The sequence below is a fragment of the Polyodon spathula genome, chromosome 1 (assembly GCF_017654505.1).
Source record: "Polyodon spathula isolate WHYD16114869_AA chromosome 1, ASM1765450v1, whole genome shotgun sequence".
NCBI lineage: Eukaryota > Metazoa > Chordata > Actinopteri > Acipenseriformes > Polyodontidae > Polyodon > Polyodon spathula.
The window spans coordinates 102,660,780-102,682,578 of NC_054534.1; the positions used below are offsets into that span (position 1 = coordinate 102,660,780).

At 39.8% G+C, this 21,799-nt stretch overlaps 1 protein-coding gene across 1 annotated transcript in view; it reads right to left on the reverse strand.

Moving 5' to 3' along the window:
• Positions 1-234: 234 nt before the first annotated feature.
• The window catches only part of uvssa (UV-stimulated scaffold protein A), a 39,503-nt gene continuing 17,938 nt past the window's right edge, over positions 235-21,799 (reverse strand). The window contains exons 8-14 of the mRNA XM_041268437.1: positions 19,055-19,163; positions 9,880-10,063; positions 7,976-8,140; positions 6,753-6,936; positions 6,055-6,166; positions 3,403-3,592; positions 235-814 (exon numbers count right to left, since the gene is read on the reverse strand). Coding sequence (XP_041124371.1) covers positions 721-814; positions 3,403-3,592; positions 6,055-6,166; positions 6,753-6,936; positions 7,976-8,140; positions 9,880-10,063; positions 19,055-19,163 — 1,038 coding nt within the window. The 3' untranslated portion in view covers positions 235-720. The remainder of the gene's footprint in view (positions 815-3,402; positions 3,593-6,054; positions 6,167-6,752; positions 6,937-7,975; positions 8,141-9,879; positions 10,064-19,054; positions 19,164-21,799) is intronic.

Below are 21,799 nucleotides of genomic sequence, written 5' to 3' on the forward strand. Positions count from 1 at the left end.
TGGAATTGACTGGCATTCCAATTCTAATTCTAGCTGATGGTCAGTAATATGCTCTGTTTCTTGGAATTGCTGTATCATAATTAGATATTTTGACATCCCCACCAATTGTGATGTGACACAGAGCTTCCAATAGAATTCCAGTACTGAGTAATACAATAACACATGAAAAACACCCAAATAATATAACAATGTGACATTTTAAAGTCAGACATATAAAAGGTATATACAGTATACAATTTAAAAAAAATATTTGAGCACATCAATACATCTAACAACCTAACCTTTAAAAAAAAAACAAAAAAAAAAACAACACTAGTCTCTATTTGTAATTACAGTACCTTCAGAACAGAAACATTTATTGTTTGGCTATGCACATTTGTGTAAAAGACCAGTGGCACTGCAATTAATAGATTCCCATTGTGTAAAAGTAATACAAAGAGAATACAAAACCTGACTTCATAACACCGCCTTCAGATATTTTACAATGGAAACTAAATTATTCAATTCATTAAAATATTAAAAGTTACAAGCTTGCAACACTAAAATACACAATTGCTATGATCAAAAAAGACAATTAACTGTACATTATAATAAATAGCAATGATACAAGACAAGAAACAGTAGAGTACAGTAGAGTGCAGCTGCCTGGGTATTTTTCAGTTTAACCCATTAAAGGAACTGCTTCAGTTCAGCTTGAAAGAGGGGCATCTCGTCTGCATGTTAATTCAAGGCATAGTTAAACTGGTTTGCAAACTTGTCATGCTTCTTTTTGTCGATTCGATTCATTGCTTCTGTCACACGTTTCACTGAACCTCTGCAAAAGAAATTCAGAGAGTGAGGTCAACTTGTTACTGGAGCTTCTTAAACTCCAGAAAACCTTCTGTGTTGCAGCACCTGATATGGGCTGCCCAGCCTGGTACAAGCTCTTTGTTGTAGCTGTGTTATATAAACAACCAAAAAGATACACTATGGCTCAATGGATGCAGGTTATTTTTTAAGTCAATAAACTCAAATGTTGGTATTGATGAAACTTCCCAGATAGTTAAATAAACCAATAACACCAACAGTCCAGATCCCTTTCACAATACCAAACTGTATTTAAACGAATAGGCAAGTAGGTTCAAATGACATGTATTATTATTATTATTATTATTTATTTTTTTAAAAAAATTTTTTACCTTTTCTGTACATTATGTTATGATTTTTTCTATTATTCCGAGTAGCTCAGCGTTCTGTTACTCCATTACGAAATTTGAATCTTTTTCTTCTGTATCACAACCTTTCTGACAGGATCTGTGTCTGAATAATCGTATTTTCAGAGGACTTTCCAAATAAATCGCATGGTACAGTGACCTTTCAACCCACCCTCACCTACTTCATACTAAAGACCAACGTGATTTATTCGCAACAACAACTCAAAACAGAAGCCTTGCCGTGTTTTGTTCATGTAAAAATACAAATAAAACTGCTACCTATCAAGAAATCCAAAACACAACTGTGAATTAAGGGAAATTTAAAATAAAATAAAAACGACACGCAACACATAAGATGAGCGTTTATTTCCCCGTTTTCTTCTGCCAAAATGTAATTCTGTTATCATTTAAGCAGCAGTGGAGTTTTCAAGACATCTTGCTAACAGCCCACATGTGAGTTATATTCATTATAGTCTTGTTTAAACTGCTGTGTTTTATCTCCTGTTAAACCGCTGCCTCGCTCTATTGTTAGCCTCGAAATGGCATGGCAGCAGAAAAATGGCTGCCTGGAAAAACCCTAAATTAAATAAAAATTGCAGTTTTAAGTACAAGTGCTTGAACATGGATTTTTCCTGCAGCAACTACACTAAAGGAAAAAAAAAAAATCTATATCCTGCCAGCACAGAGGGGCAGTTAGTAGGCTCCCCCGAGCTCCAGACCTGTTAAATTAAGAAAAGCCAAGGCAGAGGCGCAGTTCAAGTATGATCTAATTTGTGTGGAAGAGGTGAACCTTCAGCACTAGCTTCGTGGCCTTGACGTGTCCCACTGTGCTGCCCTGGCATTAGCGCCCAGGTGTCGTAAATGAACTGCGATTCCCACCTTAGCTCCTGGGCCCAAGTCTTCCTCCATTCTTTATTGACTGAAACAGGCAGTGTTTTATTACTTGTAAATGTGAAGCCTTTTTTTTTTTTTTTTTTTTTTAGCAGTTTAAAAGTGTAGGAGGCTTATCAACTTTCCTATTGTCTTTATTAAACTGCAAAGCATTGTTGTTTTGAAGTGAGTAACCTTTGAAATGTTTAAAAGCTTAATACTGTACATTCAGTTAAAGGCAGACATTAAGGGAACGTGCAGATCAGCTCAACGATGAAGGCTTGTACACATCGCTTTGATTTAAAATGTTTAGTCCTTGCTTAAAAGGCTGTCGGCCAGTCCCGCCTGTTTGAATGAGCTAGATTTAGAAGACTTTCTGTGTAACTTACTTTTTTGACTTAGGTGATGTGTTAACAGCTGTCTAGAGATTTCTACATTTTGAATTTATTAGTCTGAAGCACCCAGTGCTTGTTCATGGGACACTGTACTTTATGATTCAAATGGGTATGATATTTAGGGTGTGGTATGGAACAGGTCTTATACAGATCAGTACCAATGTACTGGTACAATAATGGAGTTGTTTTACATACTTTTTTAATTATTTCTTTGCTACATATCAACCACTATTAAATAATAATAATAATAATAATAATAATAATAATAATAATAATAATAAAATGAATGTTTGACACAGCTCTCATCACAATATGGTGTTCTTTTATAATAAATCATATTTTCTCTACATACAAACATACAGGAAAACAGTATATTGCACATTTAGCGAGGGCAAACTAAGGCAACTCAGAAATGTTAACATCCAATTACAATTCACATGCTTTTTTTCTATTAATCTTCTTATTGGGATCCATGCAGCTTTAAACTCCAGACTAAATCTGGGGGCTAACTTCTGACTTGAGGGCAGGCCAGTGGTACTGGACTAAGAAAATATAACTTAAAAAAGTAAATTACATTTCTAGATTCGATGATTTAAAGTGAATTATTGCACGTTTATCCTTATAGCACATTTAAAAAAGAACCAAAAAAAAAACTAAATCAAAACAGCTACTTTGACACGTTATGCTGTTAGCATTACACAACTGAACCACAGTTTGTTATTTTTGGTACTTTTTAAATCAGCTATAAAGGATAGCAGGGCCATAAATAAAATGCAGTCCTAGGGCTGACCCACACCTCTTCTTTCTGGCTCTCCTCCCAGTCGTACTGTATAAACCCATCAAAACAATGACATGAAAACACAGTCACAAGAAAAAAAAAAAGAACATGCATGAGAAATGTTAATTGGTTGATATCTTATTAAATTGTCATGCGAATGTCTTACTTGCTGAATACTTTCTTCTCTAGCCTCGACCGGGCTGTGTTAGAGTTCTGCTTGAGGTCAGTGAGGTTAGGGTACTTCTTCTTCTTGCCTTTGCCCTTTGGCCCCTTCCCTTTCCCGAAGCTCTTGGAGGAGCCCAGATCCACCCCAGTGGCGGCTTCAATCTCCCTCATCAGCTCCGGGTCCCGCCAGTCTGCCGGAATGGAAGAAGAGGCTCGTTTCTGCATTTATTCAATAGGTAAAGCTGGGGACAGGGCACCTCACTGCAACACAGGCTCACTATGTTATTAAGTAGGAAGATTAAAGATAACATGCCACTGCTGAGCAACTCTGCATTAAAACTCCAGCGTTATATCATGAATACAGTGAGACACAGCAATATCGGAGTGACAAGACCACGCACCACACAAGACATTACCTGTGCAGGCACACAGGGCTTTCTCTCCCAGAACGTCAAAAAGACGAATGGATTGTCTTTAGGTACGCAAATGTAAAGACAACCTGAAACAAAATACCCCGACTCTCAGTTTAGACCTTTAATCCTTCTTGACACCATTCGCATTTTTTATTCAGTTGTTGAAATTTTTTTTCACAAGCATAAAAAACCCCCTTGAGATGCATTGAGTTTACAGGGGGATGCATTGTCTCATTTACACTGATGTGGGTAGAGACTCCTGTTACGCTGGCGTGCATATTCAGGGACTGTAGATGTGCAAATTCTGGGAGAGTAAATGACTATTTATACGAAAGCAAGCTCAAACCGCACTGAGGTTTAACAGGCAATACTGAATGGTTGCCAGTATAGGATTTGATGTAGAAACTGTAAATGTCTACTTCTCTGACACTATTTTTTTATAGTGTCATGAGAGACACTCTATGGAATTATAGCCTCACAAGAACATATTAGTGACAGGGGTATTACTCATGGACCAGGGAGCCTGAGCACATTTTTGCATTTAACTGACTGTGTAACTAGGGGCACACGTCAGAAAGGGGTTTAAAGGAAAGTAATAAAGATCATTAAGAACCTTTTGTTAAAAGTTTGATTCGCTTCTAAGTAATCCCAACAGCACAAAGTTTGCGAAGTACAACCTCAGTTCATTTATTGCAGAGATGAAATAGCAAAAGGAGGCATGGGTCAGAACGTGGAAGCAGTGAAGTAATCCCCTATCAAAGGAAAACGGTGTCTAAACACTTTACCTTCCAGTAATAAGAAGGCGTTACAGTTTAGAGGCAGCAGGGAATAGGACAATTGTTTGGGCAGCAAGGAAAAGAAAACAAATACCAGCAGCTGGTAGAGATGAAATGAGCATTTGAGCAAAATGAAGGAGCAATTTAAAAGCCTTTGAGAAAAATCAATAGAGTGCCAAGAAAGAGCCTGCTTTTTGAGCCCTGATTGGCCCTTAAAGCTCTTCATACATTGTCACTGACTTTAGCGGCAGTGAAGAGAAAATGACACTGTTTGCAAGGGAAGGCGGGGAATCAATACCATAGTTAGTAAAAAGATGCTATTTCACAACTGACTGGGCAGCGGCCTCCCTTCGTTTGCTTGTCCTAGTACCTGTTTGTTAACAAGTCACTAAAGGCAGAAAAACCAAATACAGCGCTAGACTGACACAGAAAAATAGGCACTTCATTTGCTCTTTGTGCAAACTATTGGCGAAGGGACACAGGCAACAGATTATCCTGTTATTATGTTGTTTCATCAGTTCATCATTTCACAGACTAAACTACTTTTTTTTTTTTACGTTTTTTTTTGGTAATAACACATAAAATAGGATCAGAGCGCTGGAAACATTTCCACTAAATCCAGTAAGCTGCCAGTGATACATTCAGCTTTTACTGGGGACCTGCGCTGTCACTTCAAAACTGAAGTACTAATACTGTACTGAAGTGCCATTTAGAACGAGATACGCGTGTGTATACAGGCAGCTCTACACAAAAAACAGGACACTCTCAGTAAGGCATATTTACCAATTCTCTTGTAGGGGAGATCACTTCAGAAAAGAGGATTTGGGATTTGTTTTGTAATCAAAATCCCAGTAAGCACAGCAGCAAGGCTAATATATTTCGTTGTACCGAACTTTCATTAATTCCACTCAATATACGGTTTCTGATAGGTCCAGTGTCTGGCAGCGAGATGTTCTTGAAACCATTCTGGCTCAATGCATGTATAAGGGCATTACCAGACTGTACAGCCCAACGCAGACAGCCTTACTGCCATTAGAAAACGGTTCTGTTTTAATGATCTAATTTCACTGCTCTTTAACTCTAAACCTGAGAAACTACTGACTACCACCCTATTATCAACTGCACTAAATACAATGTAAACAGTGAAAATACGTCTATAACAGACTAGGATCATTAAAACAACCCCATTTGTATTTTTTAAAATTTGTATTTAATTATTTTCTTTAAAAAGTGTTTTGCTGAAATATACAGGCAACATAACATCTAATAAGCAGGATAACAAGCATCTACTAATAAGCACCTGGCGGTTCTCAGCAGCAAATATGGTCAGTCCCTTCTGGTGGCTGGTTCACAGTATGTACAAACGTATACATATGGAGTTCTCCTGACTAGATTCTGGTTCAGATTTCCATCTACTCCCACTATCAGTGGTTTTGTATCCACCAGCCCGTTTTAGAAGCTCACCTGGCTGCTCTTGCTGCTTGTTCCTCTTCTCCCTCTCCAGCCTGGCTGCATCCTCAGGGTTAGTCGGGTTTCCCAGCTCATCCCGAGGGATAATCAGTCCGTGGAACGGACACTAATTCAAGAAAACAAACACACATTACATTCCACGCAACCAACAGGCATCCATCTCAGATCCAGTAAGTTCAACCCGACACACAGCTACTGAATGTCATGTCGCTTTCTTAATCAGATGTCAACAGTCAAAAAACAAAACAAAGTTCAAAATTAGAGCTAAGCTGTGTATCTACATGATGCAGTCAGATTGTCCTAAAAAGCGGTGATAGAAAATGTGTTTCTGATCTAAACTGGCTGAGCAGTTACATGTAAAAATACAGCATGAGACACTTAATTCAAATCGGACAGTCCGTTCTCCAGCTCGATACTACGTATGCAAAATTCTAAAGCTTGCACCACTTAACTATATCCCCTGGGGTAAGAATGACCTGAGCACAAACAATAGAGAAGGGTGGAGATTACACAAATGAGTACACGAAACAGGTAAGAAATTAAATCGGAAAATATGCATGGTTTAGGATTCCTCTGAGAGCAACAGTTTGAAAGGAATAATCAAAACTAAATTTACATTCTCATAAAAAGTTTCAATTAATGTCTTGACACACTCCCCCCCCCATTGTCGAATCTCTGCTGTGTGCACAAACCTTGACTCGGTCCTGACGTTCACAAAGAGCCCCGTTTGGCAATGGTGCTCTGCACTTGTGTTTGACGGGTTCAAACTTCCCTGCGAAGGTGATGTACCGAGACTTCACCAGGGCAGACAGCTCTGGATTCTCCACCTCCTCCTCCACCTCGTGAGGGACCCAGAACTGATGCAGGGAGCTCGACCTTGTTCAATGAAAAGGAAATAAAGAGAAGAGGAGCTGGGACTGGATCGCGGGTCTCAAATTAGCTGCTGGTCGTGGTGTGGCTCATTAAAAGGGGGCCAAACCCACCCCCCCACCCCCTTCCTCTAGGCCATAATTCAACCAATGCCTCAACATGGTTTTAGGTCAAACTGTAAATCTGTTTCAACTTTATTTCACATTGATTTTATGAAAAAAAAAAAAAAAAAAAAAACTGTGTAGTATTCTACACACATGTTCAGACTGCTCAGCTCTTCCAAAAGAGTAATTCAACTTTTTTACAATGACAACTGAAAAGCAAACCAAGAGTGTTGGAGTAAGAATCTTCTCACCTGCTTGTTTCATATTTGGTGCAATCTGTATAATGCCAGTGAAGTTAGCCTTTCTTTTTTCCATACAGTGCACAGTGCCCTCTGGTGGTTGTAATATTTTTTTTTTGTACTAAAAGGAACCATATTTCAATTGCCTTAAAAAACTACAACTGCATGTAGCAGAAATGTGGAGGTTTACTGGACAAAAGCAGTTTGGTATCTGTTTTAAAATACCCTCTAGACCATTTTGAGCAGCATGTTTTCAATTTTAAGAATTGCACAAGCTCCCCTGTAAAGCTCAATTATACAAGCAGCATGTTAAGATCAATTAGAACAGCATAAATAAATCAAACTGTGCATCAACGTTGAATTACATCTTCGGACAGGCTTATAAACCTGCAAAAGTTAATAAATGCGATACGATCAGGTGTAAACGACATGCAAGTGGAGGAACATCACAGGGGGCTTGTACTTCCACTACCTCCTCAAAGCATGCTGCCCTGTCACCAGGCTTCAGGGCCCAGATCTCTGCAGTAATCCAGGCTGATGGCAGGTCTCTTTGAATTTCCTGTCTGGCACGCAGCAGTACATTAGCTTGTCTGCGGAGTGGGGGTTACAGGTTAACTATCTTTCACCTGCGACTCTTCTATTACGAGCAGCATCTTAACCTGACAAGCTGCAGGGGATCGCTTCCAGCAGCACTGAACATACTTGATTATTTTGCCAGCAGCGGGCTGGTCCTGTCCCCAGTAGTACAGGTCGAGTCCGAATGGCATAATGGGAGCCTGGGCTTCCTGCTCCTCCTGCAGCTTGCCTCCCACGCTGCTGCCGGGCTCACGTGCGGCGCAGGCTGCTGACTCTGAGCTTTCAGGCACGCTGTGGAGAGATTACAAAAAAATCAATAGCGGATAACATGGTGCACAATTGCTGTTCTAGTTTCATTAACCTCTCGCACATGCCTAACACTCACATTGGCTTGGATCCACTGCTGTTAGAATTAGAATCCACCGCTGTGTATTACATATCAGTATCTGATAAGTATTTATTGCATCTGACCAAAGTATTGCTTTCTTTTAATTCCCTCCAAACTATAGTGTACTTTTTCTAATAGAATGACATCTAGCGTTGTTTTTCCATAGCATTTTTTTCAATTTTATTGAAATGTAATATGTACTATATAACTTGTCTAAGAGGCTATAGGTATTGGCATTGTTTTTATTTCACATTGTAAAGATGTTGCAGTTTCTTCAGAGTTTTAAGGTAAAGAATTCAACTTTATTGTAGGGATTTAAGTATTGTTTATGTATTCATAAATTAATAGCATTTAATATAAAAAAAGAAGAATCTTCCACTGAATAAGATGAAATGATGTATCCACATTTGAGAGACTGCGGTGTAATTGCACAATGCTGGGGGGGGGGTGTTCAACATGGTGCAGTAGGCAAATATTAGTGGAGTGGATAAAGCACTTTACAAACATGTGAGCTGTGACTCTCAAAGGGATATAACACTTGTCAGAGCAGGCCTTTTTATCAATCCACTGGCTGTATACTGATCTTATTCTAAACATTTGACAAAAAATAAGCCTGACAAATGAGGAATGAGTGAAACAGAAACATTATTTATTATTTCAGTGCACATCCACTATTGATGCTTTGAGGCCAAGATTTGTAACTGAATGGACTACAAAAAATAACAGGTATTTCTCTGTATTAAAGGCGCAGACCTCCATACAATTTAATATATTCCGTCTTGCTTCACAAGCCTGTGTTGAAACTATTAGCTGTACAGGTGACTTTTTCCTATGACAGCACATTACGAGTGAGAGAAAAAAAGCAGAATTTGACAGGCTGCACAAAACGTGACAATAAGCAGGTTTGTGAGATGACAGGAAGAGTGGTTTTTGAAAAAACTTGATAATAAAACTGGGCATGACATTAAGTGAGGCGATAAAAAAACAGGTTCATCTGCACTTGTATATGTTAACATTATACATTATAAAAGGTACAGTAATGGTTATTAATACCTGATCGACTATGCGAACAAGTTTTGGTCCCAATTAGTTTAGATAATTGACTCTCTTCTGCAAGTCTCTTGATTACCATCTTAAGAGAACAGATCATTTCCAAAGCTGCCAAAACAGCTAATTAAAAAAGGCATGTGTTTGCACAGGTGCGGGGGCCCACAGGGGTCAGGCTAGTACAGCAGCTCCGAGCCCGCTGGATTACCTGGTGGACTGGGCAGACTGCAGCTCCGAGCCCGCTGGATTACCTGGTGGACTGGGCAGACTGCAGCTCCGAGCCCGCTGGATTACCTGGTGGACTGGGCAGACTGCAGCTCCGAGCCCGCTGGATTACCTGGTGGACTGGGCAGACTGCAGCTCCGAGCCCGCTGGATTACCTGGTGGACTGGGCAGACTGCAGCTCCGAGCCCGCTGGATTACCTGGTGGACTGGGCAGACTGCAGCTCCGAGCCCGCTGGATTACCTGGTGGACTGGGCAGACTGCAGCTCCGAGCCCGCTGGATTACCTGGTGGACTGGGCAGACTGCAGCTCCGAGCCCGCTGGATTACCTGGTGGACTGGACAGACTGCAGCTCCGAGACCGCTGGATTACCTGGTGGACTGGGCAGACTGCAGCCTGCGTTTCAGGAGTCTGAGCGTGGCTGCAGCGCAGGTCGGATCCAGATCCTCATCATTCACACTCCTCTTTGGTCTGGGAGGGTGGTGAGGGACAGCTGGCCTCACCGGCCTCTCTCTTTTTAACATTTCTGGCTTAGGGGCCGGGTCAGGATCCAGGCCTAAAAGAAAACAACCACAAAGAAGATCCAGTAAGACGCAAGGCTTAAGGACTGAGAACTGGGAGTGTGCAGAAAACTCGTAATGACTTTAAAAAAAAAAAAAAGATTTTAGAGGTGAAGTAAATTATTCTGCAAACAAGTTAAAATGGGAAATGATTCCAGCTATACTACTGCAGCTCTTCCTACTCTGGTATTCACTAAATTCATACCAAGACTGCTTCCTGAAGCTATACAAGTTTTAACGCTCCAGGGGCCACAAGGTATTATAAGGACCATTCACCCAGAAGGGCATGTTGCATCAACAGGGAACTCCTGCTCAGCAAGACATATATCAATGTGGCTAAGAAAGCAAGCAGAAAACAAAAGGTGTTAGGGTGTAACTGTGTCCTTCTATGAATGAGAGCGCTAACCAAGTTTATAAAATGTATCTGTGACCTATATTAGCACTAACCCTATTATCCCTTGTCCCTTTAATCTGCCGAATCAGTTGCAGCTCCTCCGATATTAAAGAACCAATCAGACCTACAGCGAGCAACCAGGAACCAGCAGTGTATATTTAGGTATTACCTGAAATACCTGCATACAAGAACAAGACTCTACACTGAACAAAAATATAAACACAACATGTAAAGTGTTGGTCCCATGTTTCATGAATAATAAAAGATCCAAGAAATTTTCCATACACACAAAAAGCTTGTTTATCCCTGTTAGTGAGCATTTCTCCTTTGCCAAGATAATCCATCCACCTGACAGGTGTAGCATATCAAGAAGCTGATTAAACAGCATGATCATTACACAGGTGAACCTTGTGCTGGGGACAATAAAAAGGCCACTCTAAAATGTGCTGTTTTGTCACACAACACAATGCCTCAGATGTCTCAAGTTTTGAGGGAGCGTGCAATTGGCATGCTGACTGCAGGAATGTCCACCAGAGCTGTTGACAGAGAATTGAATGTTCATTTCTCTACCGTAAGCCGCCTCCGATGTCAGTTTAGAGAATTTGGGAGTACGTCCAACCAGCCTCACAACCGCAGACCACGTGCCACGCCAGCCCAGGACCTCCACAAGCGGCTTCTTCACCTGTGGGATCGTCTGAGACCAGCCACCCGGACAGCTGATGAAACTGTGGGTTTGCACAACCGAAAAATTTCTGCACAAACTGTCAGAAACCGTCTCAGGGAAGCTCACCTGCGTGCTCGTCGTCCTCACCAGGGTCTTGACCTGAATGCAGTTCGGCGTCGTAACCGACTTTAGTGGGCAAAAGCTCTCCTTCGATGGCCACTGGCACGCTGGAGAAGTGTGTTCTTCATGGATGAATCCCGGTTTCAACTGTACCGGGCAGACGGCAGACAGCGTGTATGGCGTCGTGTGGGCGAGCAGTTTGCTGATGTCAACGTTGTGAACAGAGTGCCCCATGGTGGCGGTGTGGTTATGGTATGGGCAGGCATAAGCTACGGACAATGAACACAATTGCATTGTATCGATGGCAATTTGAATGCACAGAGAGACCGTGATGAGATCATGAGGCCCATTGTCGTGCCGTTCATCCACCGCCATCACCTCATGTTTCAGCATGATAATGCACGGCCCCATGTCGCAAGGATCTGTACACAATTACTGGAAGCTGAAAATGTCCCAGTTCTTCCATGGCCTGCATACTCACCAGACATGTCACCCATTGAGCACGTTTGGGATGCTCTGGATAGACGTGTATGACAGCATGTTCCATTTCCCGCCAATATGCAGCAACTTCACACAGCCATTGAAGAGGAGTGGGACAACATTCCACAGGCCACAATCAACAGCCTGATCAACTCTATGCGAAGGAGATGTGTTGCGCTGCATGAGGCAAATGGTGGTCACACCAGATACTGAAAGGTTTTCTGATCCATGTCCCTAATTTTTTTTTTTTTTTTTAAGGGATCTGTGACCAACAGATGCATATCTGTATTCTCAGTCATGTGAAATCCATAGATTAGGGCCTAATGAATTTATTTCAATTGACTGATTTCCTTATATGAATTGTAACTCAGTAAAGCCTTTGAAAATGTTGCATTTATATTTTTGTTCAATGTAAATATAATACAAAGGGAAGCAGTAATTGTGTTAAAAAGCTAAGAGGGGGAATTTTTATTTCTTTTTTTTTTACAGCCTAATATTCTTATAATTATTTATTTACTTGCTTTAAACTAAGTAGCCGCAGTTGTAGTATTTCCTATCTAGGCATTGCTTTGTAACGGAGGGTTTCCCTCTCCTCTTGACGACACACGCATTACACACTCCTTCCCAATCCTGTGTACTCACTCAGAGCAGGAGTGTAGGCTAATCAATCCCCTGGTTTAACCTGCCAATACTGCACTGCAGCGAGCCGGCAGACAGGTGTCGGCTGCAGGTGAAAGATCATTAACCTGTAACACTGCAGGCACGCTAATGCACTGCTGTGAACCAGACAGGAAATTCCATCAACCATCAGCCTGGATTTCTGCGGAGATCTGGGCCCTGAAGACTGGTGGTCGAGTAACATGTTTCTAATAGCTATTGGACCTACAGTGACACACACACACACAACATCTTTTTAACTTGCATAAGTACAGGGTTACATGCTGTTATGTCTCCAATTTTTTATTCCTAATAAAATGCATAAATGTTTTATTATTTCTGTTAAAATGTCTCTCAGTTATCATAAAATATATCTTAGTGTCAACATAATGAACATATATATATATATATATATATATATATATATATATATATATATATATATATATATATATATATATATACATATACACATATATATATATATATATATATACATACATACATACATACACACACACACACACACACACGCACACGCACAAGCCTTGCGGCTCGGGTTTGTTTCACCCTTTTAAAGTACTGACACAGACACAGAGATGGAGATTTTTGAAAGCGTTGCATGCCAAGATTTTTACTATAGCAAAATAAACAAAACAGAAAACAAAAACTTAGCTCTACACGAGCACTAACTAAACAAACACTGGAACCTATTCTAATAAACCGGACAGCTAAGCTGTTTACCGGCTGAAAAACACACAGAAAAAGAACACACAGAACCTATATATATAAACTTTCAGCTAAAAGGTTATTACTCTTATTCAACACGTGTTAATCTCGGAAATGTATGATTATGGAGAAATAAAACATATCATCACATCATCATCATTGTCATCATGATCTCCTCAATCACAAGCACTGCTTTTGTCAGTCATGTTCTGAACTCACTGTCTCACCTGGGTGGGCTCAAGGAGCTACAATGGCTCAACCCCAGGGTCACACACTAAGTCCATGTCTAAGCTGTGTTTTGAAACCAAGATCCAAGCAAAGCATTATGCCAAGCTGCCTTCTTTATATTGTACAGATCACATAACAAATTCTAAGTGACAATGTCTCAGTCCCTTCTCAGTTAGAAGAAGAAAAAAAAGAAGAAGCAGCAGCAGCCCACCCCCTCCACTTTGCACCTTATTTTAGAAAACAAGACCTTCTCACTTTACGTCTTTTCATTTTCTCTACCTATTTTGAGACGTCTCTTTCTCCCAGCCAAGCCATTGCTGAAAGTTCTAACGTGTCTCAAAGCAGCTTGTTTCCTATTTAAGTGGCAGGATTAAATGCTTTTCCTTTTCATTGAGGCTTATTTTAGTTGTGGTTGGTTTGCACCTGCGCTGCTGTTAATTCAGCTCAGATAAGAGTCAATGTAGTATTCTGAAGCAAGCTGGCTGCCTACCTGGTAAACACCACTTACAAAGAAATGAGGACATGTTATAAATCTAACACTGCCCAAAACTCCAATTAACCTGGCAAAGGTAACTGGTGTTTAGTGGAATAAAAACCATAACTAATGGCCTGTCATAAACCATCATATATGAAATGTGGGGTAATGTTTCACTCATTATATGATTCCAACATTTTACCCACTATATATATATATATATATATATATATATATATATATATATATATATATATATATATATATATATATACACACACACACACACACACACAGTGCCTACAGAAAGTCTATACCCCCTTTCAAAATTTTCACCTTTTGTTGCCTTATAGTCTGGAATTAAAATGCATTAAAATAGTATTTTTTTTTTATTTTTTTTTTTTCATTTATCTACACATTCTACCCCAAAAGTTCTGAGTAAAAAAATATTCTTGAAATTTGTAAAAAATTAATTAAAAATAAAAACTAAAATAGCTTGGTTGGATAAGTGTCCACCCCCCTTGTAACAGCAATCCTAAATTAGCTCAGGTGTAACCAATTGCCTTCAAAATCACACACCAAGTTAAGCGGTTTCCACCTGTGTTAAATTCTAGTGATTCACATAATTTCAGAATAGATTCAGCAGTTTCTGTAGGGTTCCCTCTGCTGTGTAGTGCATTTCAAAGACTCAACCATGAGCACCAAGGTGCTTTCAAAAGAACTCAGGGACAAAGTTTTTGAAAGGCACAGATCAGGGGATGGGTATAAAAATATATCAAACGTCTTGAATGTCCCTTGGAGCAACGATTATTAAGGAGTGGAAGATGTATGGCACCACCAAGACCCTGCCTAGATCAGACTGTCCCTCCAAACTGTATGACCGAGCAAGAAGGAGACTGAGCAAGACAGGAGGCTACCAAGAGGCCAATGGCAACTTTGCAAGAGCTACAGACTTTTATGGCCAAGACTGGTCAAAGTGTGCATGTGACAACAATATCCCAAGCACTCCACAAATCTGGCCTGTATGGTAGGGTGGCAAGAAGGAAGCCATTACTCAAGAAAGCCCTCATTAAATCCCGTTTTGAAATATGCAAAAAGACACGCAGGAGATTTTGAAGCTATGTGGCAAAAAGTTTTGTGGTCTGGCGAAACTAAAATGGAACTTTTTGGCCTAAATGCAAAGCGTTGTTTGGCGCAAACCCAACACAGCGCATCACCCAAAGAACACCATCCCTGCTGTGAAGCATAGTGGTGGCAGCATCATTTTATGGGGATGTTTCTCATTGGCAGGGACTGGGGCACTTGTCAGGATAGAAAGAAAAATGAATGGAGCAAAGTACAGAGAAGTCCTTGAGGAAAACCTGCTGCCCTCTGCAAGAAAGCTGAAACTGGGACAGAAGTTCACCTTTCAGCATGACAATGAACCAAATGACACAGCCAAAGCTACACTGGAGTGGCTAAGGAACAAAAAGGTAAATGTCCTTGAGTGGCCCAGTCAGAGCCCCGACCTAAATCCAACTGAAAATTTTGTAGCATGACTTGAAGATTGCTGTCCATCAATGCTCCCTAAGTAACGTAACAGAGGTTAAATATGTTAGCAATAATAATAATTTTAAAAATAATAATAACATATTCTATACGTGTATGTCGTTTTTATATTCAAATTATGTTAGGGACTATTTTCCTCAGTGGAACGTTACCTGGCGAAATATCAGAAATTCAAGGTAAATATAGGTTTTAAAGTTTTTTTTAAAAGAGAAAATAAATAAATAAATCGTTTTCTAATAGCGATAGTGTCCTCTCTATGCGGGCTCTACCGTGTGGCAGATGACCTTGACTTTCGTTAGCACCCTTGCCTATGGTTCGGGATGCATAACTCCAGTTGTGGTCATCACTTAAATATACAAATATATCTCCATCCATCCATCCATCAACGATAACCGCTTAATCATTTACAGGATCTCAGTGAGCTGGAGCCTAACCCGGCATACACAGGGCGCAAGGCAGAACTACACCCTGGATGGGACGCCAGTCCATCACAGGGCACACCCGCACAGAGGGCAATTTAGAGTGACCAATCAACCTGACCAGCATGTGTTTGGACTGCGGGAGGAAACCAGAGTACCCGGAGAAAACCCACGCGAACACGGGGAGAACAAGCAAACTCCACACAGACAGACCCCCTAGGCCAGATTCGAACCCTGGTGCTGTGAGGCAGCAACCCTAACCTCTCCCTCTCTCCCTCTCCCTCTCCCCTCTAACCTTGTCCCCTCTTGCTTCTCTGTACAGTAACCTTTAGTACACTAAATCACATTGATTCACTTTGCCACAGCACAGTAGCTCTGGAAGGGATCGCAAAATACCCCAAATCCTTTATTTTTTTTTTTTCAAATTGACCAAAATAGCACCTATTTGTCTGAAGTAATAAAGTTAAGGGTGTTAAAGAGATAAATCAATAGCAGGAAATAGAGAGGCCGAGCCAGCGGCTGAAAGTTAGGCTGCCCAATGCTGACATTATTGATTTTACTGAGTTCAGCAGGCCTTGTAATTAAAATGTAAATTTGAGAAAGAGATTATGTCCTGACAGAAACGGTGGGATTAAGGGGGAGATAAAAGCCTCTTGGTGAAAGTGCAATGAAGAAATGAAAGAGAGAGAGGAGAGAGAGAGTTAGAGAGAGAGATCTGGATTCCCTTATCCTCATATTGTTTTTTTTTTTTTTTTTTTTTTTTTTTTAATTAACTATAGCAGTTAGTATTTTTTATACAATAATACCAAGGATTATAGTTCTACAGTGTGTATTTCCATGGGATATCTGATAACACAGTTGTGTAATTATCAAAGCACACCCAGACCATAGGGGTCCATTCAGTTTACAGCAAAACTGACGTGAAAATATCCATCTATTTGTTCATTTTTAGTCTAAAATTAATTAAACAAAAATAAACTAAACTAATCCATTGTTTGGTTGTGCTATTTTAGTAATTTCCAATTACTTTTTTTTTACATGCTTTAGTGTTAATGGGAGTTGACCCTGCAGGCAAGCACTGTCAGTAGGCTTGTTAGTTACTCTCAAAATCTTATCCAGTGTCTTTGTATGCAAGAACAGCACCATTCAGGTTTCTTCCAATATCTTCCTTTCCTTTCATGACCGGTTAGGGAGGCTAACCTTTCCCTGCAGCTGTCAAAACAGACCTACCTGGAACTGAGACTTTTTGTACTAACTTAAGAACACAGATGCCTCCAATCAAAATTTAACCAACTACACACTATAAAATCAATTTCTTCAGTTTTATCCCAGGCTTTTACTACTTCTAGAAACACATCTTTACACTGCTTTTATAATGGGCTCTAGTGCTCTGCTGGTCTACACAACAAAGGGAAAAATCAGGTAGCAACATCCTGAATTAACTACCATGGGGTAGTTAGAGAATACACACACACACACACACACACACACACACTGGACCCTATTAATAGACTTTTTTTTGCCTAGTTTAAAAATATTCTCTTATTCTCTATTGGTTAGTCCAATAATAAACCCTCTCTAGAACAGCTGAAAAAGCTAAATACTTTTGCGAGGGATAGACAATTTCCACAAATGTGTTTCTATTTTGTCCAACCACCACATAATACACAAGCTGCATAAAAAACAAACTCTGTGATGTGCTTTCTGGAATTTTATCTGACAAAGGGTTGTAAAAGTACGAAACATCCTGAATATCACACACACACACACACACACACACACACACGTTTCCATTCCTATATTTGTGGGGACTTCTCATTGACTCTCACTATATTTTTATTTAATTTCTAACTCCAGCAAGACTGCAGTCATATTTAGTTCTTAAAAGGTGCTTTACAAAGTGGGGAGGCCCCCACAATGTAGATTTTTCAGGACCTCTTATCTTTATGGGGACATTTTATCAAATTTTGTCAGCATATTGCCCACACGCACAGTCTTATGTGTTCATTTTCTGAGCTTATGCTTAAAATTAAAACATTCTACAGTAACTCAGTAAAATGATGCATCAATCAGCTAATCAAATTACTGGAGTTCTTCAGGTTCAATGCCCCCGGGCTATCTCCTTTGTCTGTCTTTCTCTGTGTGGTTGATACCACATCAGCCCCACACTTACAAGAAGACAAGGCTGACAATAACAATACTAATGAGAGGTCATTACTGATCTGGTATTGTTTATTTGGCATTTGCATGGATCATTTCATACCTCAGTAATCTAACTGCTCCAATTCTTTAACCCAAAAGTATTGGCTGGTCAATTAAAAACGTATAAATTAAAACACCAAAAAAACATATGCAAGTTACCCATGTAGAAATCAGGTTATTATATTTGTATATGCTAAATTCCCTTACAGTAGATAATTATATACCCAGGGGAAAACTGTAAATAAATAAATTATATTTTGTAATATAAAATCAGTTTCTACATTTAAACTTTAAAAATGAACGATGATATTTGTATAATTAAAACAAAAAAAGCAACACTGCCACAAAATATTTATCTACAGCATGTGCTTTTATTTAGACTGCACATCAGTGATCTGTACAGAGCACAATCTGATGCTCTCTATTCCAAACGTGGTGTCTCTAAAAACAAACACTGAAACATGCATTTTGTTTTTCTTTCCTCCAGTACTTTCTTTATTTGGGATAGGATTGGCAACCTTTTGACCTTTGTCTGTAAAAACGTTCTCTCCCGTGTAATTAAGTAATCACACAAGAGGAAAACCATCCACCTGAACTCTGTAGGGATTCAACCCATACAACACATAATACCAATATCCTTTGAGTTTTATAAGTGCAACTGAACCATTCCACGAGCTAAAAGCACGCCCAAAATTTTCGTAGCGATTAATCTATTGTAGTAAAACAGAAGTTTGATCATGAAAAAGTATTGGGATTGCCGGTAGTCGGCAATAGGACCAAAAAATAATAATAAATCTGCATCCACATGCAACAGACAAAAATGTTCATAAATTAAAAAAGAAGAAAAAAAGTGAGGTGAATTGTACTTAGAGTTGTGCAAAACAATTTGGCTATAAGAGTTAAAAATAACTTGCCATTAACTAATCAGTTCTCAGAAATCTGTAACGGCTTCCTTGGAGTGGTGCAGAGATTACTCACATGGCTGCTCCCTTTATTACTTCATAATGGCTATTTATTTACTTTGCTGCGGCCGTGCCATGCTGGGACCGGGCCCCGCAGCTGGGCACTCACCATACTCCCCACGAAGGTGGTCTGGAATGCAGGGCTCGTAACCTTCCTTCTCCGGGACCTCCTCAAAATCGTCATCCTCTTCATCATTATCATCAGCAGCTGCCTTCATCTGAGGGGTCACAGCAGAGGCAGGGGTGAAGACACAGCTTAAGCACGTGCCCTCCTCCAGAACTCAATGGCTGTGTACTCTAGCTCTTTGCATACCAAGTTTATGAAAACCCATCATCTAACAGTGCACAAGTCTCTCTAGGGTATTTCAGCCTGTAAGACTATGTTAAATATCAGGAAGGATCCTATTTAACAATAGTGGTATCAAGTTCTGCCACCATTAAAAACAATTCAATTGACCCCTAAGAGTGGGAGTAAGAGGATTCTAATAAATGGGCATGGCACAATGTGGCCCTACCGCGCACACGCATTTACAGTAGATTTAATTACAAATGCTTTGCTTCGGTTCTGATGTCAGAATCCCCACAAAAAAATAAAACAAGGAGGTGCATATTTCAACGTTCCTTAAAATAATTTAAAAAGAAAAATACAACCTTTAAAATTATACTTGTTGTCTCTAGGTCTCCCTTAGAAAATGAGAACAGTTCTACTAAACACTGTATTTATTGAAAGTATTTAAAATGCTCAAGATCTATTATATTTTCTTCGAAACAAAGCACGCACTGCAGTAGTACAAAAGCAGCTAATGGTTATTTTCTCCCCCCGAGGAGCGGAGTGTAATTCATTTCTGTATGTTTGCTGGGATATTGCTAAAGGATTAGAATCTCATCAGTGGTTCAGATAGCTGATTAGCACTCAATGGGACCTACCTGAACTATTTGCGATTCTTGAGATTTACTGCATACTGAAAAAAACAGCTATGCAATAAAGAGGAAGTCTGAATATTTTAATTCTGATCCCTAATGGAATTTCCAGTTGACCACTTCCAATTGCCCCCCCCCCCCCAGACTAGTGGCCTATTAATTGCAACTGGGTTTTTAAGAACATTTTATTTCTTTGCTTTGTATTTTGATTGATTGTTGTGCTTGTGAGTGGCACTCAAGCGACATTGGAAGCTGAAGTTCTCCGTTTATCCAGAGCTGGAACTGAATATCCTTGGACACACCACTGCTGCCCCTGCCAAGTGTTCCAGACCATGCTGCGCTGGGATCACTCTAATGAGGGGCCAGTCTGCAGGCATACTATCAGCGCGTATTAGTACTTTACATTTCGACGATTACTGTGACGATCACAAAGGATTTTTTTTTTCACTTCTGAATTTGGTATTGTGTATGTACAATTTGGCTACTACGTTTTAAAATACTAAATCCCATATTTCAGCTGTACAGTAAATACCTTTTCGATCGGCAGTCTGACTGACTGGGCTGGAATAAAACTGGCAACCCGGAGGTGAAAGGCTTTGTAGCCAATCCAGTCCTGAACATTTAATCCCCTTTATTTATTACTGACATAGCTAAAAAGACTTGGAGATTTCGAGATAATCAGAAGAAAAAGGTTCAGGAACGTAGGGCACAGATTTGTTTTCTTTGAGAACAGACGAGGGCTTTAGTTCTCTGTGCAGACTTTAGAGTTGGGGTGCAAATCACATATAACCATTTCAAAATCCAGTTTAACAAACACATAGGGGATTGGCAAATCACAGATAACCATTTAAAAATCCAGTTTAATAAACACAGAGGACTGGCAAATCACAGATAACCAGTTAAAAATCCAGTTTAACAAACACAGAGGACTGGCAAATCACAGATAACCAGTTAAAAATCCAGTTTAACAAACAAACACAGAGGGGTCTGGCAAATCACAGATAACCATTTAAAAATCCAGTTTAACAAAGACAGAGGGGACTGGCAAATCACAGATAGCCATTTAAAAATCCCATTTGGACAATATTCCATTACAAAACCCTTCTTAAAACTATTTAGGAAAATTCCAAAAAATGGAAGATTTAAAACTGCTGTTTTCACAAACACTGATAAGCATTCATCTTGGACTACCTAATGCTAGCTTGGGTAAAGCAGTCCCAGGGTCTTCAGAAGCAATTGTAAAAGTGTATTTTATTTCAACATTTCTTATTCCCCTTGACACTACAAAAGGACTCTCAGAATACATCAATTACGTTATGAAGACGCTGTTAATATGACCCTATTGTTTGGTTCGTGCTACAGGCCCAGGTACTCGGTGTGTGGATCATCTATCACTGGGTCCCCATAATTTTTGTTATCACTCTAACACTAATCAAAAGAGAAAACCGTCACCAGCGCTGACCTGTGAAACGTCCCAATTATAGTCTTCAGAAATGACAGGGGGCACTTAACTTCCCCACTGAGCAAATGACGACGATCAATCAAGTTTGAATAACAATGAGCCACGGAGCTGAAAATTATTTTTTGGTACAGAATCTTACCCAGAAATTTATGAAAGGTGAAAAGCAACCCAAGGTTTTGCTGGAGCATTATGGCTTTCAGCTTGGGCGCAGAGCGCATCAAACGCTAAACAGAATTTATGCGTTTTAATTTCCTCAAAAGGTAGCCGTGAACCACCCTGGTGCTACAATGCATAACATATAATGCTGTTTTTTTTTTTTTTTTTAAATGTAGGGGTCATTTTCATAAAACATTATGCTTACTGTTACTGCCCTTCTTTTATGGAGGGCATTGCCTGTGTTATTTTTTTCCATTGTAATTCTGCTTCTTCAGTATAATGCTTAATTGCTCCCCAAACCACTTTTAAAACTAG